The sequence below is a fragment of the Suillus discolor genome (assembly GCF_016758755.1).
Source record: "Suillus discolor strain FC423 chromosome Unknown F5147scaffold_58, whole genome shotgun sequence".
Classification (NCBI taxonomy): Eukaryota; Fungi; Basidiomycota; class Agaricomycetes; order Boletales; family Suillaceae; genus Suillus; species Suillus discolor.
This window is the reverse complement of record NW_024541305.1, coordinates 232,295-250,013: the sequence shown is the minus strand read 5'-3', so window position 1 is coordinate 250,013 and position 17,719 is coordinate 232,295. Positions and strand designations below refer to the sequence as shown.

General features: G+C 49.0%; 5 protein-coding genes across 5 annotated transcripts; all 5 read right to left on the bottom strand.

The window, feature by feature from the left end:
- Positions 1-156: 156 nt before the first annotated feature.
- F5147DRAFT_712565 (apolipo protein O-domain-containing protein) lies at positions 157-1,436 on the bottom strand. Its single transcript, XM_041438363.1, is given in 5 exon segments — positions 157-249; positions 302-826; positions 837-838; positions 887-1,056; positions 1,109-1,436. The coding sequence occupies 3 exon segments, from the start codon at positions 979-981 to the stop codon at positions 318-320; spliced, it is 606 nt and encodes a 201-aa protein (XP_041289177.1). The 5' UTR covers positions 982-1,056; positions 1,109-1,436; the 3' UTR covers positions 157-249; positions 302-317.
- Positions 1,317-5,324, bottom strand: F5147DRAFT_640661 (CHAT domain-containing protein; the record flags this gene model as incomplete). The annotated part of the gene is made up of 5 exons (XM_041433034.1): positions 4,852-5,324; positions 4,643-4,793; positions 4,448-4,587; positions 4,303-4,400; positions 1,317-4,247 (listed from the first exon to the last, which is right to left on the bottom strand). The coding sequence occupies exons 1-5, from the start codon at positions 4,889-4,891 to the stop codon at positions 1,317-1,319; spliced, it is 3,360 nt and encodes a 1,119-aa protein (XP_041289176.1). The 5' UTR covers positions 4,892-5,324.
- Positions 5,325-5,515: 191 nt separating this feature from the next.
- F5147DRAFT_839465 (uncharacterized protein) lies at positions 5,516-7,389 on the bottom strand (the record flags this gene model as incomplete). Its single annotated transcript, XM_041444226.1, has 14 exons — positions 7,116-7,389; positions 7,049-7,058; positions 6,975-6,994; positions 6,892-6,924; positions 6,735-6,831; positions 6,551-6,671; positions 6,337-6,397; positions 6,239-6,284; positions 6,083-6,181; positions 5,917-6,021; positions 5,806-5,843; positions 5,729-5,748; positions 5,580-5,670; positions 5,516-5,545 (listed from the first exon to the last, which is right to left on the bottom strand). Exons 1-14 carry the CDS (start codon positions 7,182-7,184, stop codon positions 5,516-5,518), a joined length of 840 nt encoding a protein of 279 aa, XP_041289175.1. The 5' UTR covers positions 7,185-7,389.
- A 1,811-nt stretch (positions 7,390-9,200) lies between these two features.
- On the bottom strand, positions 9,201-14,016 carry F5147DRAFT_763104 (CHAT domain-containing protein). The gene is made up of 8 exons (XM_041440621.1): positions 13,747-14,016; positions 13,667-13,690; positions 13,497-13,544; positions 13,001-13,303; positions 12,759-12,909; positions 12,564-12,703; positions 12,419-12,516; positions 9,201-12,369 (listed from the first exon to the last, which is right to left on the bottom strand). Exons 1-8 carry the CDS (start codon positions 13,808-13,810, stop codon positions 9,412-9,414), a joined length of 3,786 nt encoding a protein of 1,261 aa, XP_041289174.1. The 5' UTR covers positions 13,811-14,016; the 3' UTR covers positions 9,201-9,411.
- Positions 14,017-16,165: 2,149 nt separating this feature from the next.
- Positions 16,166-16,598, bottom strand: F5147DRAFT_839462 (uncharacterized protein; the record flags this gene model as incomplete). Its single annotated transcript, XM_041444225.1, has 2 exons — positions 16,166-16,527; positions 16,580-16,598. 2 exons carry the CDS (start codon positions 16,596-16,598, stop codon positions 16,199-16,201), a joined length of 348 nt encoding a protein of 115 aa, XP_041289173.1. The 3' UTR covers positions 16,166-16,198.
- Between the last annotated feature and the right edge of the window lie 1,121 nt (positions 16,599-17,719).

The window sequence follows — 17,719 nt, the reverse complement described above, 5'->3', positions numbered from 1 at the left end:
AGAACGTGCTTGATTAATCGTCGAGTGCGTGTTTTTTATCACTCCAACTGGAACTTATACGCAAGAGTCACAGCCATGAGTGTACCCAAGGGGAGTCAAGGACGGTGATGGCTTGTGGCATGTTTGTCATCTGGTACCGCCGCGGCTGTATGTTATACTTGGTCCCGTTGGTCATCTCATAACACTTTTTGAAGATGGGAGCATCACATATGATATCTCAGCGTCACAGAACGTTATAGTCTCTAAGTGCTGTAGTATGATTGGGGTTGTGAGAAATCACCATATGAATAAGATTCCGTACATACGACACTCGCACTCTATACCAATCGCTTGGAGTCTTCTGAGTCGCTACTCGGGCTCTTGCTTTCGATGACCTCCTTGGTATCCTTTTGAATCACATCAACAACACTCTGCGCCTCCTTCTTCACTTCCTGTGCCCATCCCATAGCTTTTAGGTTAAGCCCCGTCCCTTGTTCAATGCTCTCCACAATACTCTTCACACCTTTATTAACCGAGTCTCGTCCAACAGCAGCACTTTCTTTTGCGCGCTCCCAGGCTATGCCGCTGTGTGCAATAGAGGTTCTTCTAATTTCTCCAAAGCGAGGAACATACCGATCTTCGAGCTCCCTGCCATACGCACCGACCCGAGAAGCGGTACCGGGAAGGAAATATGCGAATGCGCCGATTAGGGCTGTGGGGGGGAGAAGGATACGTGTAGGGAGTCCGCGCGAGCGAGTGAGGACCGACATCGTTAGGGCAGAAATTCCGGTATAGAGCAGTCCGGGATTTAAGGGCTCTGTAGGATCACGGAAGGATTTTATGCGAGCTGTTCGCGGTTCAATGGTCAACGAGCGCGTAGTAGTCGACAAGGCGACATGACTCACTCTCCACCTTCTCTTCAACAGAGATCCACCGGTCTATGATACCTTGCGCTTTGGAGTGGACGCCGGTATAATAACCCGTGATCCCCCACCACACCATTCCGATTCGCTTCTCTCATGCTGACGGGGTGTCGAGTAGAATGAGTTCGGGTATGGGTGTAGGGTATATGGAGAGCTATACGACGTTAGTAATTCAGATAACGACATGTTGTAGGAGAAGTAGATACCTGTCTTTTCGACCAGCACATTACAATGAAAACACCTCCAAAATCTTGGATCGTCCCCATAGTACGTCACGTTAGTTATCATGAGTCTATCTGCTTCATGAATGGTGCTCGTAGTACTAAATCGTCACGGTATGTTCGATGGACGAGCCATCGCAGATCAACAACTTGTAAATGTGTACCAGGCGATAGCAATACGACGTACATAGAACTACACACCAATATGAACGAAACCCATCTTCTGCTCCAACGGAACTTTCATCTTCGTGGCGTGCGTAGCACGGTTCAGCGCCCAGGCCGCCTTCGTACAGTCCATCACACCTCCATCCTTCAAATCTTGGAACATATTCTCATAGAAGGCTTTGACGACGCGTTTTGCGACAGAGTCGTCCACCTGCCACAGCGTCCCAATAACGCTCTTGAACCCTGAAAACTGGAGACCAGCTGCGAGGTGAATCATTTCGTCGGGTGTCTCCTCATCGCCCACAGCGGTATGACATGCTGATAAGAACGCGAACTCGGCCTGCGGAATATCTCTCTCCATGATATCGAGCAGCGTCAGATGTTCATCTTTCATGACGAAATGCGAATTGTAAGGCTGCTTTGGGTCCTGCTTTCCATGACAAGCTAGGTGCACCCAGGTGTTCTGCTGCAAAGCTTCGAGCGCACCTGCTCGTGTAGCTGTGTCGCCAGAAATAGTAGTGTGTTTGGCCGTCGCAGGGACAAGTTTATGGACAAGCTCGAGTTCGCTGTCCACAGCCAAGAGCGCCTTGCCTTTCCCTGCACCCGGTTGACCCTGTCCGATTGTCACGAAGGATGGAGTGACGCGCTTCTTCATCATCTGTCTGGATCTGACCAGAGCCGAAAGTGTGGGCGTGTAAGAGCAGATATAGAGATCCTCCAGGCATGGCTCCCTAGAGCCATCTGGGTTGGTTTGAAACGGGTGAGCTGCGTGGAGAGGAATGGACGTGAAAACTGCAGTGGGACACAGCCAGATTCGAGAGTGGTATTTTAGTTTCAGATTATGCCGGAGGACGTTGACGATGGGTAGCATGATCTCGTCCCATACTGTCCGCAAGAGGATTATTAGATCGTTTCGCGGCACGTTTGGGCCCAGAGTAGATGCGTGTCGTATTGCCCTGACGATGCGGTCCTTGAGAATGGTCAGATCTGCGAGAGTGACAGATGGTAAGGGAACATGATGGGGGTCTCCTGATGGCGAAACGATGATGGCGCTGCATGAGTATTGACTAGCAATGAAGATGATAACCGGGCCCTGACGGGCTGCCGCTTGCAGGTCTGAGTATGAAGGTGGGAGCAGGAACCGCGAGAACCCCGGAAGATCACGTATCTCAGCGACAGCAGCTTCCCATTGCCTTGTAAGTCTCCTGTACTCTGTCGCCGCCCGATCAGCAGCAGCTCTGTCGCTGATTGTTGTAGAACTCTGTGCGGCATCGGAAACGCGCTTGCTCAGCTCCAAATAATTATGCGCCAGTGCCGGATTTGCTGACTCAAGGTCTTCAATTGGCGTCCTGAGTCTGGAGGCCAGCGACCATTGCTGGCCACGGCCCTGCTCTGCGAGTTTGACTGCACGTGGTAGATTGTCACAGCGGATGGCGCATGATGCTGCATCTGCTGGGAGCGTTCTGGCGTAATGGAAGGCAGCAGCAGCTTCGCGCCGTGAAGTTGCCGAAGACCGTGTGGCCAAATGAACATCCAGAAGCTCAAAAAATGTTGAGTAGGCTTCCAGCACGGATCCATGACCATGCTGCTCCGCTGCAACGGTCCAATTAAATGCGCCAATGATGCGTTCTGGGAACCCTTGAGTAGGATGTCTTGATGCGAGTCTGAAGTTCTCCATTGCAAGCGACAAATCAGCAAGATCATGTAAAATCTGGTAACGAGACAGATAGGCTTCCTGCAGGCACATATAGCTTAAGTGCCTGTCCGGGTGCAGTAAAGGCAGAGCTGCCAATGGTTCTTGGCCAAGAGCAATGGCCTCCTCAACATCTTCATTCTTCTGAGTTTGCTTGAAACGAGAGCAGAGCGCTGAGCTCAGATTGGAAAGAGTTACATGACGCCCTGGGTGGCCAAGCCGCTTTAACCGAAGGGATTTACGATACCAAACAATGGCCTCGTTAAGATCCTCGCTCACTTGTGATTCGTCATATCTGTGTTGGAGCAAGAGCGCAAGGTTGTTAAGCGTGGTGTCACGACATTGATGCCCATACGGGCACAACGTCAGTATCTCACGATAGAGGCTGATAGTTCGGGTCGTGTCTTCAATGTCGCCGCGTTTCTTGAAACGGTCGCCCCCTAGGTTGTCTAATGAGTAATTACGATGCCGCAGTGTTTCATCGTGCAAACAGGTGGCCTCATCGAGATCACTAGTATTGCCTTGGTGCTTAAAGCGGGACATGAGTGAATGAGCCAAGTTGTTTAGGTAGGTATCACGATCAGCATGTCCCTCGGGACACAGAGACACGGCTTCGCGATGAAGCTGTATGCTCGTGTCAAGATCATCGATGCTGCCGTGCTGATCAAAACGTGCTCTGACTGCTCGTGCTAGCTTGTCAAGGGTGATGGGACGAAGTCGATGGCCCAGAGGACAGAGGTCGAGGATGACTCTTTGAAGGTGGATGCCTTCATCGGATGCGTCTGTTGGAAGATCGTTGCATCCGCCGATCACATAATCAACCCCATTTTTCCCTGCCGCAATCCTACGAAGGTACGTGCCCTCTTGACAGAGAGGGAGTAGCTCATGATAGAGTTGGGCGGCTTCGCAGATGTCTGCAGCAGTACTTTTCCTGGAGTGGCGCCAAGCTAGCGCTTGGGTGAGATTATATAGTGACAAGGGATGATCGGGATGGTGCTGCGGACGCAATGCAAGGGCATCGCGGAAGAGGGAAGTTGCAGTATCAATGTCTTGAACATCATTTCGGATGTAGCCCTTAAGGCGAACCCACGCGAGATTGGTGAGAGCCGTTGCGTGGTCTGGATGGCCGACCGGACACTCGTTCAGAACCAACTGAAAATGCTCCATAGCATCGTTCAAGTCAGAGACATTCTCGCTTTTCATGTATGAGGCAAATTGTGCGTGGCCCGCATCTGCGTCTCGAGCAATCTCGCAGTCTATGAGGGGCTATAGTTGGCGTTCCGTCAGCAAAGCTAACAGGACAGAGTCCAGGGTCACTCACATCAAACAGTGCGTCATTTTGATCGTCCCAAGCATGTACAACAGCAACCTTCAGTGTGATAGAAGGTTTGACACCGCGCACGGCTCGGAACGATAGATCTACGAGATGTCGGTGTATGTGCATGAATGAGAAGCGAATGACTCACCAAATGGGTGATCTCCATGATCGAGTAGCTCATCCCACGACATTTGAAGTTTCCCGATGACCTCTCCACCGCCTAGCATTCGACCAAGCTCATAGGATGCCCTGATCTCCATCGACAATGCAGGCGAGGCATTTGATGATCTATACACCAATGATCAGTTCTCACATCACGTCAGAAAATGTCCATGGACGTTACAGAGTTACAGTATCCCCCCACGCTACAGATTCATCAGATAACAGGACACTGATGGCCGATTTCCAGCGTCTCCTCGAGTCGACATTGATGGACACGTAAATGCCAGCGGGAACGCGCTCGGACGGGACTTGAAGATTCTTTCCGCTGATGACTATAGATAGAGTGTGAGGATCACGAAACAGATACGAAGATAGTATGGAGAGACTCGCCTTCAAGTCTGATATATCGGCCTTCTGAGCTGCCAGGCATGATGTTGCGATGGAGCAAAATGACGAGGATCGATGATGGGTAGAGTGGTGGAAGGAATGAATGGGAAGGGAAGATGGGGATAATAATATGGGGACTGCAGAGATTCGGGTGCAGAGAATGACATAGCTAGGGCGTCAAAAATAAGGTTGGCGGTGAGAGGGTGGTCCGGTTGTACTTTTTCGAGCCTCAGAAGTTCATTCAAAATGTTCCCACACGCCCTGGACTTATTCACAATTTTCAACAGGCCTCCAGACACGACGACTTTTCAACAGTGTTATTAACAGTTATTAACAGGTATTATAAACAGCTGTTGAAAAATATCGACTTTTCAACCGTACCCTAAAGCGTTCAGGTCACGCTGCACGTGTATTTTCATATTGTCGGTGGATGTTCGGCACGATAGACGCTGATATGATTGCACAAGCTCTGGGAATGGAGATCACCGACAACTTGAAGGACTAGCAGAAGAATCTGTGCTAAAGTAGAGAATGACATGAACAGTTTGTGGCAGACGTGGTCTGCCAACATTGAAAGGGACATGCGAGTCTCAGAGTACTTGATAGTGTCTTGTAATTTAAAAGAGTCCAAAAGAGACTACACGGACCACCAACAACGCCGAATAAGTCACACAGATAAGACGTTACACCGCACGGTCTGCAGGTAACATGTCAGACATGGAAATACATACGAGGGCATCAGGGTTGTGCGCGTGCCAGTAGTCATGCCAGAGATGGAGGTGCATGCGCGTGGCGAGTATTGCAAGGATAAAGACCTGAAAACTACAGGGTTTGGGGGTGTTGTAAGTAGGAATTCTCAACAGAAGTTGGAAGTGCGTACCGTTCGAGGAAGTTTGCGGACTGAGTGTGCAGAACATCAACGGTTTAATCATATTGAAGGTTATATGGTTCACTCACAACATAGGAAAACAGCACTGGCGTGAGGACGTTCATGGCTGAGAGAACTTTCGGAACAACAATCATCACTGATAAGCACAGAAACATATCCAAACCCTGACTCACACAAACTGCATGCGTAGTAAAACATATTGTGCTTCACCAGGATGGCGCCCAGAGGGCCCCTGGCTGTCCGCCAGCTCTGTATGACCCGTATGAGTGCGAGGAAGAACAATCCTGGGGAGAGCGCTGGTCAGTGCATGTCTGTAATGTATGTTTCCAGTTCCGGGAGACATACCTAGTGCAAATACAAACGAGGGAAGAAATGGCATGGAGAAATAAATAATGCGCATGTTCCAGGAGCAGCCTACGGTTCCTGAGATCGTGCTAGTCGTAGCTGTGAAAGTGAAGTGAACATGGGCGAATAGTAGTGGGCGAAGGTGAGAGCACAAACCATCAGAAGTGGCAAACCAAAAGCCGATGAATGATACAGTGATAGCCTGAGTGATCCATCAACATTGCAAGGTGTGGTCAAGGTAGCATGTGACTCACAAAGAGGGCGGACAGCATGGCTACGAGTACAATTCGATTGTTGTTCCAAAGCGCATATGTTCTGAGTATAAAAATACCTGAATGAATCAGACAACGAGCACGTGCATGTCGGAGGGGAAAGGGAGATACATTCAGAGAAAGTGAGTGATACCACCCCAAGACCTGTTAGAGGAGCTCGGCAAGGAAGCGCAGGCAACATATACCGTGCACGCACATGAGTAAATATTCATCAACATCCAGCATTTCTGGCGAATTCACGCAGTCAGCGTCATTCACCAGCGGGCAAGTCCGCCGCACGCTCACAGCATCAGCATCCTTGTTTGGGGCGAAGATCACTGAAGGATAACATGTCAGTTTATTATCGTTGGGATGTGTGATACTGCTTGAAATCAACGCACTATATAGGTCCGCAGCGACGAGGGAAAAGGGGACGTATCGTGCAATGATATAAAGAGCTTTGACCTTAGTCCAACGCGACCGAAGTAGGAATGTCCACTTTGAACAGCGTATCAGTACTCGAAGCGAGGCGCATAGCGAGACAAGTGCATGACTTACCTCTTCCTGAAGTGAACTAATGTAATCGTAGGTCTGTATAAACAGGATCAACGGCAGATGGGAATGGATTGGAACAAGCCCACCCAAATTGTAACCAGCGTAACTGAGTTGTTAAGTTAGAACGAAGGGAGAGAGAAGCAGTTCAGACCGCACGCACCGCATGTATACTGGTGGTCGGGCATGATGAGTATCTGTTAATATCTTGCCCTCGTATTACGACGTACTGCCAAGTAATGCAAATTCCAGGCCATTGCGACTTGGATATCATCGATGTCATCAGCCGAAGGCTCCATCTGCTCTCGTTCGAGTGGCAAAGAAATAGGTTTCGCGCATACATGATTCAGCTTTTCTTATCTCTGTGAATGAGCCTGAGAACATGGCCATTAGTTAGACCTAGTCCTATATATGATTAGATTTGATCGACACAAAGTTGAGTTGAACGCTCGCATGTGCCCATTATGTCGGTCCTTGATTCCTGTTTTTGAAGTTTGAAACACCATCAGTCCTTGAAAAACACAGCCACCTTGGAGGCTTTCAATGATCAACCCGGCCACCTGATTTATATTAAACCACCTCAATGACTCAAGTCGTGCCATATGTCCCTTGGTATCGTCCACTACTATGAGACTTTCTCAGGTTTCTGACAACTTGAAAGCTTTATGGTATCAAACCATATGCATATCCCTTGTTCTCGGTTCGATTAGGAGGATGGAGTCTTTGAAAGAGATGAGTGAATGAGAAGGAATGAATATTTCATGATACGCCAGAAGATCAGCGCTAGCCTTGGCTGCGAGACGCGACCTTTGGCAGAGTTTAGGTCACGAGATATACTGTTTGCGCACACATATGTCAGATGATGTTCGTTATCTGGGTATTGTGTTAGCGCACCATTAATCTTGCTTTTAGAAGTTCCAATATTGTGCTTGGCAGGGTTTGAGAACGAGGAGCCTGTAATCGCGGCCTAGAGAGTTATTCTTGCTTGGTACCATAACATGTAAGTATCGGAAATAATAGACGAATCAAAGTGCTTACAGTAGTACGTAAAATGAGCGACTGCAAAATTATGTGCCAAATATGGAAATATCGGAACTATGCTTGCAAGGTTGCAAGTCACCGATTGCAACAGTCCGCTCAGCCAGCAACGTTCAACACTTGGTTGAACCAGAACATTCACATGCATACCAGAGGTGCACATGGTCACAGTCTGGACTCTGGCATTGCGGGCCTCGATATATACAAAATTCTGGCAGCCGTCGCACAGGCTACCACCTACCACGCACAGTATGTAAATTTTCTCGCCTATCTCAGGCTTTTGCTCAATTTTTGCCAAGTTGAAGTTCAATTGACGGTATGTACTATGTAAGCCATTGTACAATACCGCAGAAACCGCCCCTTCGAATTGGACATCGCTCTGGCAACAAATGGATAGGCGCTGTTGACGTCGTTTCATGACAGCCGGCGGCTGAGTTGGATGTCTTCCTACAAATATAGCCTCGACTGTGGCATGCAATCCTCAGGACAGGAGGACAGGTTTACATGTTGGGCTCCTGTGAGCGCGGCTACGTGTCATCTCACGCTTACCAAACGCGTCTGTCTTTTCAATCAGCACTTTACAACGAAAACACTTCCAAAGTCTTTGATCGTCCCCATAGTACGTCACATTAGTTATCATGAGTCTATCTGCTTCATGAACGGTGCTCGTAGTACTACATCGTCACGGTATGTTCGATGGACGAGTCAAGGGACACGTCAACTCCCGGCAGTCAGGACAATCTGACTCAGTAACTCCGGTTACAGGCCATTCCAGCTTATCGGCAATTTTAGACCTTGGTCGCAAACATATCATTAGCGAGTCATCCACACCACGATGGGCTAATTTGAGGACGCTGTGGCGTTATCTACACTCTCAATTTCTTTTACCCGGGTATCTTAGTGAAGAAGGACAACCCCCTGACTCACGCTTCACAGCAATCCATGGACGAAGAAGCTAGTTCAACCAAGACCTAAAACATTGAGTGCTCTTGAATTTTACTATGAAGAGATGATGGATCATCATATTTATGAGTAGAGCAGTTGTCAGGACGTTCTTCTATACTACTTCCACTCAAGTATCTACTTAGCAGCTTGTGCGATTGTCGAACATCTCTGGCGATGTTATCATAACGCCTGTTTTCTGTTTCCTGCCAGCTGCCATACCGGTGACCCCCATTCTTTCACGTAAGATTCCACGGTGCAGGAAGACTTAACGCTGAAAACTTGAAGGATACCCGGTATGACTAGTACTTAGGCTCGACTGGTCTAATTAATTTCCTACTATCTAAGTACCCAAGCTGAGTCAAGCAGAAGACGAGGCGGTAAACGAGTCGAGTACACAAGAACTTTAGTGAACATTCTATTCGACGAAAACACGACAAAGTATACAAAAATAAGATAGCTGGAGTGCAAGAATATATCATTTTCACAACAGATCGCAGATCGACAATGTGTAAATATGTACCAGGCGATAGGAATCCGACAGAACTACACACCAATATGAACGAAAACCATCCTCTGCTCCAGCGGCACTGCCGTCTTCACAGCGTGCGTGGCACGGTTCAGTGCCCAGGCCGCCCTCGTACAGTCCATCACACCTCCATCCTTCAAATCTGGGAACATGTTCTCATAGAAGGCTTTGACGACATGTTTTGCGACAGAGTCGTCGACCTGCCACAGCGTCCCAATGACGCTCTTGAACCCTGAAAACTGAAGACCAGCTGCGAGGTGAATCACTTCGTCAGGAGTCTCCTCATCTCCGACGGCGGTATGACAAGCTGATAAAAACGCGAACTCGGCGTGTGGAATATCTCTCTCAATGATATTGAGCAGTGTTAGATCTTCGTCTCTCATGACGAAATGTGAATTGTAAGGCTGCTTTGGGTCCTGCTTGCCATGGCAAGCTAGGTGCACCCAGGTGTTCTGCTGCAAAGCTTCGAGCGCACCTGCTCGTGTGGCTGCGTCCCCAGAAATACTAGTGTGTCTTGCAATTGCAGGGACAAGCTTATGGACAAGCTCAAGCTCGCTGTCGACGGCCTTGAGTGCCTTGCCTTTCCCTGCACCCGGTTGACCTTGTCCGATTGTCGCGAAGGATGGAGTGACACGCTTCTTCATCATCTGTCTGGATCTGACCAGAGCCGAAAGTGTGGGCGTATAAGAGCAGATGTAGAGATCCTCCAGGCATTGCTCCCTAGAGCTATCTTGGTTCGTTCGAAACGGGTGAGCTGCATGGAGAGGAATAGATGTGAAGGCTGCAGTTGGACACAGCCAGATTCGACAGTATTTTAGTTTTAGATCATGCCGGAGGACGTTGACGATGGGTAGCATGATATCATCCCATACTGTCCGCAAGAGGACTATTAGATCGTTTCGCGGCACTTTGGGTCCGAGGGTAGATGCATGTCGAATTGCCCTGGCGACGCGATCCTTGAGATTGGTCAAATCTGTGAGAGTGACAGATGGCAAGGGAACATGATGGGGGTCTCCTGATGTCGGGACGATGATGGCGCTACATGAGTATTGACTGGCAATGAGGATGATGACTGGGCCCTGGCGCGCTGCCGCTTGCAGGTCTGAGTATGAAGGTGGGAGTAGGAACCGCGAGAACGCCGGAAGATGACGTATCTCAGCTACTGCAGCTTCCCATTGCCTTGTAAGTCTCCTGTACTCTATCGCTGCACGATCAGCAGCAGCTCTGTCGGTGATTGTTGCAGAACTCTGGGCTGCATTGGAGATGCTCTTGCTTAGCTCCAAATAATTGTGCGCCAGTGCCGGATTTGCTGACTCGAGATCTTCAACTGGATTCCTGAGTCGAGATGCCAGCGACCACTGCTGGCCGCGACCTTGCTCTGCGAGTTCGACTGCGTGTCGTAGATTGTCACGACGTATGGCGCACGAGGCTGCATCTACAGGAAGTGATTGTGCACCACCGACAGCGGTTGCAGCTTCACGCCGTGAGATGATCGACGATCGTGTCATCACATGGCTGTCGAAAAGCTCAAAGCACACTTGGTATGCTTCTAGGGCAGATTCATGTTGATAGACTTCTGCTTGGCGAGCCCAGTCAATAGCTTCCGCGATGCGTTGCGGAAATCCTTGAGTAGGGTGCCTTGACGCCAGTCTGAAGTTCTCTACTGCAAGCAACAAATCAGCAGGGTCGTGTAAAATCTGGTAACGAGACAGATAGGCTCCCTGCAGCCGCATATAGCCAAAGTGCCTGGCCGGATGCAGTGAAGACAGAGCCGCGAATGATTCTTGGCAAAGAGCAATGGCCTCCTCAATATCTTCATTCTCCCGAGTTTGCATGAAACGAGAGCAGAGCGCCGAGCTCAAATTGTAAAGAGTTCTATGGCGCTCTGGATGGTCAAGCCCATTTAACATCAGGGATCCACGATACAAATCAATGGCCTCGTTGAGATCCTCGCTGACTTGCGATTTGTCATATCTAGTTTTGAGCGCGAGGGCAAGGTTGTGAAGCGTGGTGTCACGACATAGATGCCCAGGTGGGCGCAACGTCAGTGCCTCGCGATATAGGGTGATGGCTCGGGTCATATCTCTGATGTCGCCGCGTTTCTTGTAACGGTTGACAAGGGCGGCCCCTAGGTTGCCCAATGAGTAATCACGAAATTCGTGCGCAATAGGGCACAGGTGCAGCGCTGCTTCATGCAGAGAGATGGCCTCATCGAGGTCATCAGGATTGCCTTGGTGCTGAGAGCGGAACACAAGTGAAAAGGCCAAGTTGTTCAGGTAGGCCTCACGGTCAGCATGTCCCTCGGGACACAGAGACACAGCTTCACGACCAAGCTGTATGCTCGTGTCAAGATCATCGATGCTGCCGTGCTGATCAAATCGTGCTTCAACTGCATGTGCAAGCATGTCGAGGGTTCTGGGACGAAGTCGATGGCCTAGAGGACAGAGCTCGAGCACGACTCTTCGAAGGTGGATGCCTTCATCGGATGCGTCTGTTGGAAGACCGTTGCATCCGACAATCACATAATCAACACCATTTTCCCCTGCCGCGATGCTACGAAGGTACGTGCCCTCTGGACAGAGGGGCAATAGCTCATGATAGAGTTGGGCAGCTTCGTGGATGTCGCCAGCAGTACCATTCTTGTCGTGACGCCAATTCAGCGCTTCGGTGAGATTATATAGGGATAAGGGATGATCGGGATGGTGCTGCGGACGCAATGCAAGCGCGTCGCGGAAGAGGGAAGTGGTAGTATCAATGTCTTCGACATCATTTTGGATGTAGCCTTGAAGGCAGGCCCACGCGAGGTTGGTGAGAGCCGTTGCGCGGTCTGGATGGCCGACCGGACACTGGTTCAGAACCAACTGAAAATGATCCATAGCATCGTTCAAGTCAGAGACATTCTCGTTATTCATGTATGAGGCGAATCGTGCGTGACCCGCATCTGCGTCTCGAGCAATCTCACAGTCTACGAGGGGCTATAGTTCCGTCAGCAAAGCTAACAGGACAGAGTCAGCGGTCGCTCACATCAACCAGTGCGGCATTTTGATCGTCTGAAGCATGTACAACAGCAACCTTCAGTGTGATGGAAGGTTGAACACCGCGCACGGCTGGGAACGATAGATCTACGAGATGTCAGTGTATGTGCATGAATGAGAAGCGAATCACTCACCAAATGGGTGATCCCCATGATCGAGTAGCTCATCCCACGACATTTGAAGTTCCCCAATGACCTCTCCACCGCCTAGCATTCGACCAAGCTCATAGGACGCCCTGATCTCCACTGACAATGCAGGCGAGGCATTTGATGGTCTATAAACCAAGGATCAGTTCTCGCATCACGTCAGAAGATCTCCATGGACTTTACAGAGTGACAGTATCACCCCACGCTACAGATTCATCAGATGATAGGACACTGATGGCCGATTTCCAGCATCTTCTTGAGTCGACATTGATGGACACGTAAATGCCAGTGGGAATGCGCCAGGAGGGGACTAGAATATTCTTTCCGCGGATGACTGTAGATAGAGTGTGAGGATTACGAAAGAGATACGAAGATAATATGGAGAGACTCGCCTTCAAGTTTGATATGTCGACTCTCTGAGCTACCAGGCATGATGTTGCGATGGAGCAAAATGATGAGGATCGAGGATGGGTAGAGTGGTGGACAGGATGAATGGGAAGGAAAGATGGGAGTAATGATATGGGGACTGCGGATAGAATTCGGCTTAGTGGGAGATTGAGACCTAGGGGTCACGCTGCACGCGTATTTCCGTATTGTCGGTGGATGTTCGGCACGATAGACGCTGATATGATCGCACAAGCGCTGGGAATGGAGATCACCGACAAGGACTAGCAGAAGAATCTGTGCTAAAGTAGAGAATGGCATGAACAGTTCGCGGCGAAAGTGGTCTGCCAACATTGAAAGGGACATGCGAGTGACGAGTCTCAGAGTGATTGCTGCTCCTGGACTTGTATCATACTACTCAGTTAGCACGCGGAGGCAAAATGTAGAATTGAGTATATTTCGTGAGGTAATGACAGAGGCAAAAAATGTCTACATCGCTGAAGATGGTGCGCAAGAAAAAGACGAATGATTACATACGACTGGTCCAATTGAGCTGACGGTGCCATGGGGGAAGGATGATCTTGCCTGCAGCGACTCGCGAGAAATAAGAAAGAATAAGGCGAGAAAGCAACCAATTATATTCTCGTTCAGTGATTGATGATCGACGAACGATTGAGAAAGCTGTGACAGCTACCGGATTCACTCACCGCCGAGTAATAAGAAACTGAACCCTGCGGAAAAGGAATATCCATTATAGGTGGCACTGCATGAATAGGCTGGCAGGTACATAGTGTAGGGAAGCCTCGAAGGTGACAGTACCATACCTTGGCCAAGGACATGGTTGTTGACATTAGTGCGACTTGAGGCTGCAAAATGGCAGATGTTACAGGAGCGGACCATTATGGGGAGCTTCGACGAGAGGGATGGGTTGTATTCGAGGTAAGGGTGATGTCAATGGAACAAAGTGGAGAGTGACTGTCGAGTCAATAGTGAAAGAAACAGCGTGAAGAGGGAATCACCAGCGAGGAGATGGACATGGACTCCAATCATGTGAATGATGGAGGTGGTGCGGACAGCTACTTTACTGAGCGTAAATCGTCGTGCACTAAGTCCCCATCAAGTACGAAGAGATGAATTATGATTTATATTCGGACTCCACAGAGAGAACCGTAAGATAGACGTGCAGAGGCACAAGGAACTTGCGAGACCGTGGTCCATAGAATTGCAACATGCCGGCATTATGCGGCATCCTGTTCTCACGGTGTTTCTTAGCCCTTTCCTCCACTTACATACGGTCTTTCAGAATTTCAGACCGGCGGTTTCTGTTGATGATGGTAATTGATCATTCTATAGCATAGCGGCATCACGCAAATCCTACCATTATAGTCAGTCTCCACTTGGCTCATGTATTACTATGAAATTTTAGTATCGTTCTATGGCATACTAATCACACAAATCCAGTGTACCTTACAAGCCACGGCCGACAACCTCCCCAATCTAATCGGCCATCTACGCTATGCACAGTACTTGTCTCCTCCGAAGCTCAGGCTCCATCTTGGACAATGTGCGCATCGAGGGTGTCATGTCACTGATAGTCCAAACTGACATCCCCTCTCGCTCAGTATCTCCAGCCACGTCCTCCCACTCGCTGTATCCACTCTCTCCTGCATCGATTCGCCATCCGCTCTTGCCCACTCTTGATGTCCAGCAATTGTCGCCCGCTCTCGGTGTCCAGCCACTCGTTTATGCGTTTGCAGCTACTCACCCACCGGGTCTGTCAGTTAGTGCTGGTCTGATGCTGCTAGTGTTCAATTATTGATCTAGTGCAGGTACCATCGTCTTTTGTTGTTGATCCTACATATCACCCTTCCTCCTGGGATATCATTTGCTTGATTATACAAGCCCGCTGCGCATGCTGCCAACACGAAGACAAGCGCTTCGATGGTATGTACTCCATCCCATCATTTTCATCTGTCATTCACATAATCGACAGGGCGCGAACATTATGCTAGGAGGAATTGTTATACGTGAAGAGTGATCCTGTGTCTTTTTCTCATTGAAATTCACAACCTTTGCTTTCCAGTTGCAGTATTGGTCTATGTCGCTTTGGCGGTTGAGACTCTTGCGTTTGCAATATAATGTACCCTTCCGCTATGTTGAACAGCCTCGCATATCGGAGAAAGCCCGAGGCCAACGTGCTGTGAGTCAGAACTTTCAACTCATGCTTTGTGGCATAGCGTTCTGCACCCTTTGCATCTTCATTTGGTCAGTGTTCAACGTACTCTGTTATCAGCCGTTACCATGTACTCAAATCCGTCCTCACATCGGGGCACCGTACTGTGGAGCTCGCCAATGGATGGGCTGGGCTAGTAATTACGACAGAGAGTTCCTTTGGTGCGTTGTCGCTATCTTTGCCAGGAATACGCTGACAATGCTCTGTATTGGGTAGACTAACTCAATGGTGCCATAGTTACTCTCGCTACTTACGCTCTCAGTCCCTTTCACCTGGGTATCTTGGTGAAGAAAGATAATCCCATGCTCACGCTTTACAGCAAGCCATCGACGAAGCTAGTGCGATCTAGATTTGAAAAATTTATCACTCTTGTATTTTCCTACGAAGATACGAAGGACCGTCACATTTACTAGTAGAGCAGCTGTTAGGACCTTCCTCTACACTACTTCCACTCAAGTATCTACTTACCAGCGTGTGCGATTGTCAGACATCTCTGGCACATCTCAGTATGTTATAATAACGCCTGTTTTCTGTTTGCTATTTCCTGACTCCCATCTTCTCACTAAAGAATTGGATTGATTATCCTTGGGAAGAGCTCCTCACCTGCGTCGGAGCTCCCTCTGAACGATAGTTCCCTATGAGCAGACCCTGCTTATAACTTGGCACATGAAGTGGCATTGGTTGTGGTTAATCGAGCTTCCGTGGTGCACAACTCAACGCTTGAAACTTGAATAATCTAGTAGGCCTGACTGGCCCAAATCCCACCATCTAAATACACAAGCCTATCAAAGCCCACTCCAGAGCTATCAGAAGACAAGGCTGCAAACGAGTCGAGTATACAAGAACTTCGGTGAACAGATTCTAGTCGACAGCAATATAACAGAGCATACGAAAACGAGATAGGCTATAGTTAGAGTGCAAGAGTTTTTTACAACAGTAAGAAAGAGGATCGTAGATCGACAACTTGTGAATATGTACGAGACGACAGCAATACGACGTAGTAGGACTACACACCAATATGAACGAAAACCATCCTCTGCTCCAGCGGCACTGCCGTCTTCACAGCGTGCGTGGCACGGTTCAGTGCCCAGGCCGCCCTCGTACAGTCCATCACACCTCCATCCTTCAAATCTGGGAACATGTTCTCATAGAAGGCTTTGACGACGTGTTTGGCGACAGAGTCATCGACCTGCCACAGCGTCCCAATGACGCTCTTGAACCCTGAAAACTGAAGACCAGCTGCGAGGTGAATCACTTCGTCGGGAGTCTCCTCATCCCCGACGGCAGTATGACACGCCGATACCAAGGTAATATGGAGGGACTCGCCTTCCAAGTCTGATATATCGTTCTTCTAGGCTACTACGTGTGATTGTGGGACAAAACAAACGACGAATGGCATGCAGCATCGGAAATTGAGAGAGGTTCAGAATGAACAGTAGGAAAAGATGGACGGTAGATGGAATGAGTTAGACTGTGAATGGAATTCGGCTGAGAGGGCTGAGAGGGAGGGAGAGAAGGTTGAAGGTTCAGGCCATGCTGCACGTGTATTTCCATGTTGTTGAGGGCTGGAGTATGGTATGATTGCACAAGCGCTGGGAATGGAGATCACCGACCAGGATCAGCGGAAGAATGTCTGCCAAAGTAGAGAAGGTCATGAACAGTTTGCAGCGAAAGCGGCCTGCCAACGTTGAAAGGAACATGCGAGTCTCAGAATGATTGCTGCTCCTGGGCTTGCATCTTACTACTCAGTTAGCACACAAAGGCAAAATGTAGAATTGAATATATTTTATAAGGTACTGACAAAAGGAAACAATGTTTATACCGCTGAAGACGGCCGGAAAAGCAAAGTCGAATGATTCCATACAACTCGTCCGATTGAGCTGACAGCGCCATGAAGCGAGGGGGAGGGGGAGGGGGAGGGGGAGAATAATCTTGCCTACACTGAGGAATGAGAAAAGAATATGGAGTTCAAAAGCAAGGATGCAACCAACCGTATGCTCATTCGGTGAACAAACAAGGTGTTCAGCAAGTTGTGACGGCTGCCGGTTTCACCCATTGCTGAGAGATATACCCTGCAGGAAAGGAATGTCTACTACTGTATGTGGCACCGTTAGCTTGTTCAAAGTCACCGGAAAAACTTGGCCGAGGACATATGAGTGAAAATGAGTTCTCGCCGGTACACTTTCCGTCCGTTCCCACGGTCTCACCCAATCACGGCCAATCTACGGTATAGGTAATTTCAACCGATAATCACTTTCAATCCTCGAGTATTGACTTGGCTGTAGCCTAGTACCTCCCTAATAGCCCGACAATAATTATAGCTGCTCCCGTCGTCATTAACTTTCAAATTTACAAATATGTTCGACAAATCTCATCCTGCACACTGAAACGCATGCATGAATCGCTAGGTTGAAGAATTCGAAGGGCGAATCACATTCACCATCATCTGATGCTCTAGCGTTGGCACTGGCTGTCGTTGTGTCTGTTCCGAGTTTATTCTTGGTCTGAGAAGTGGGCGTTTCCTCAA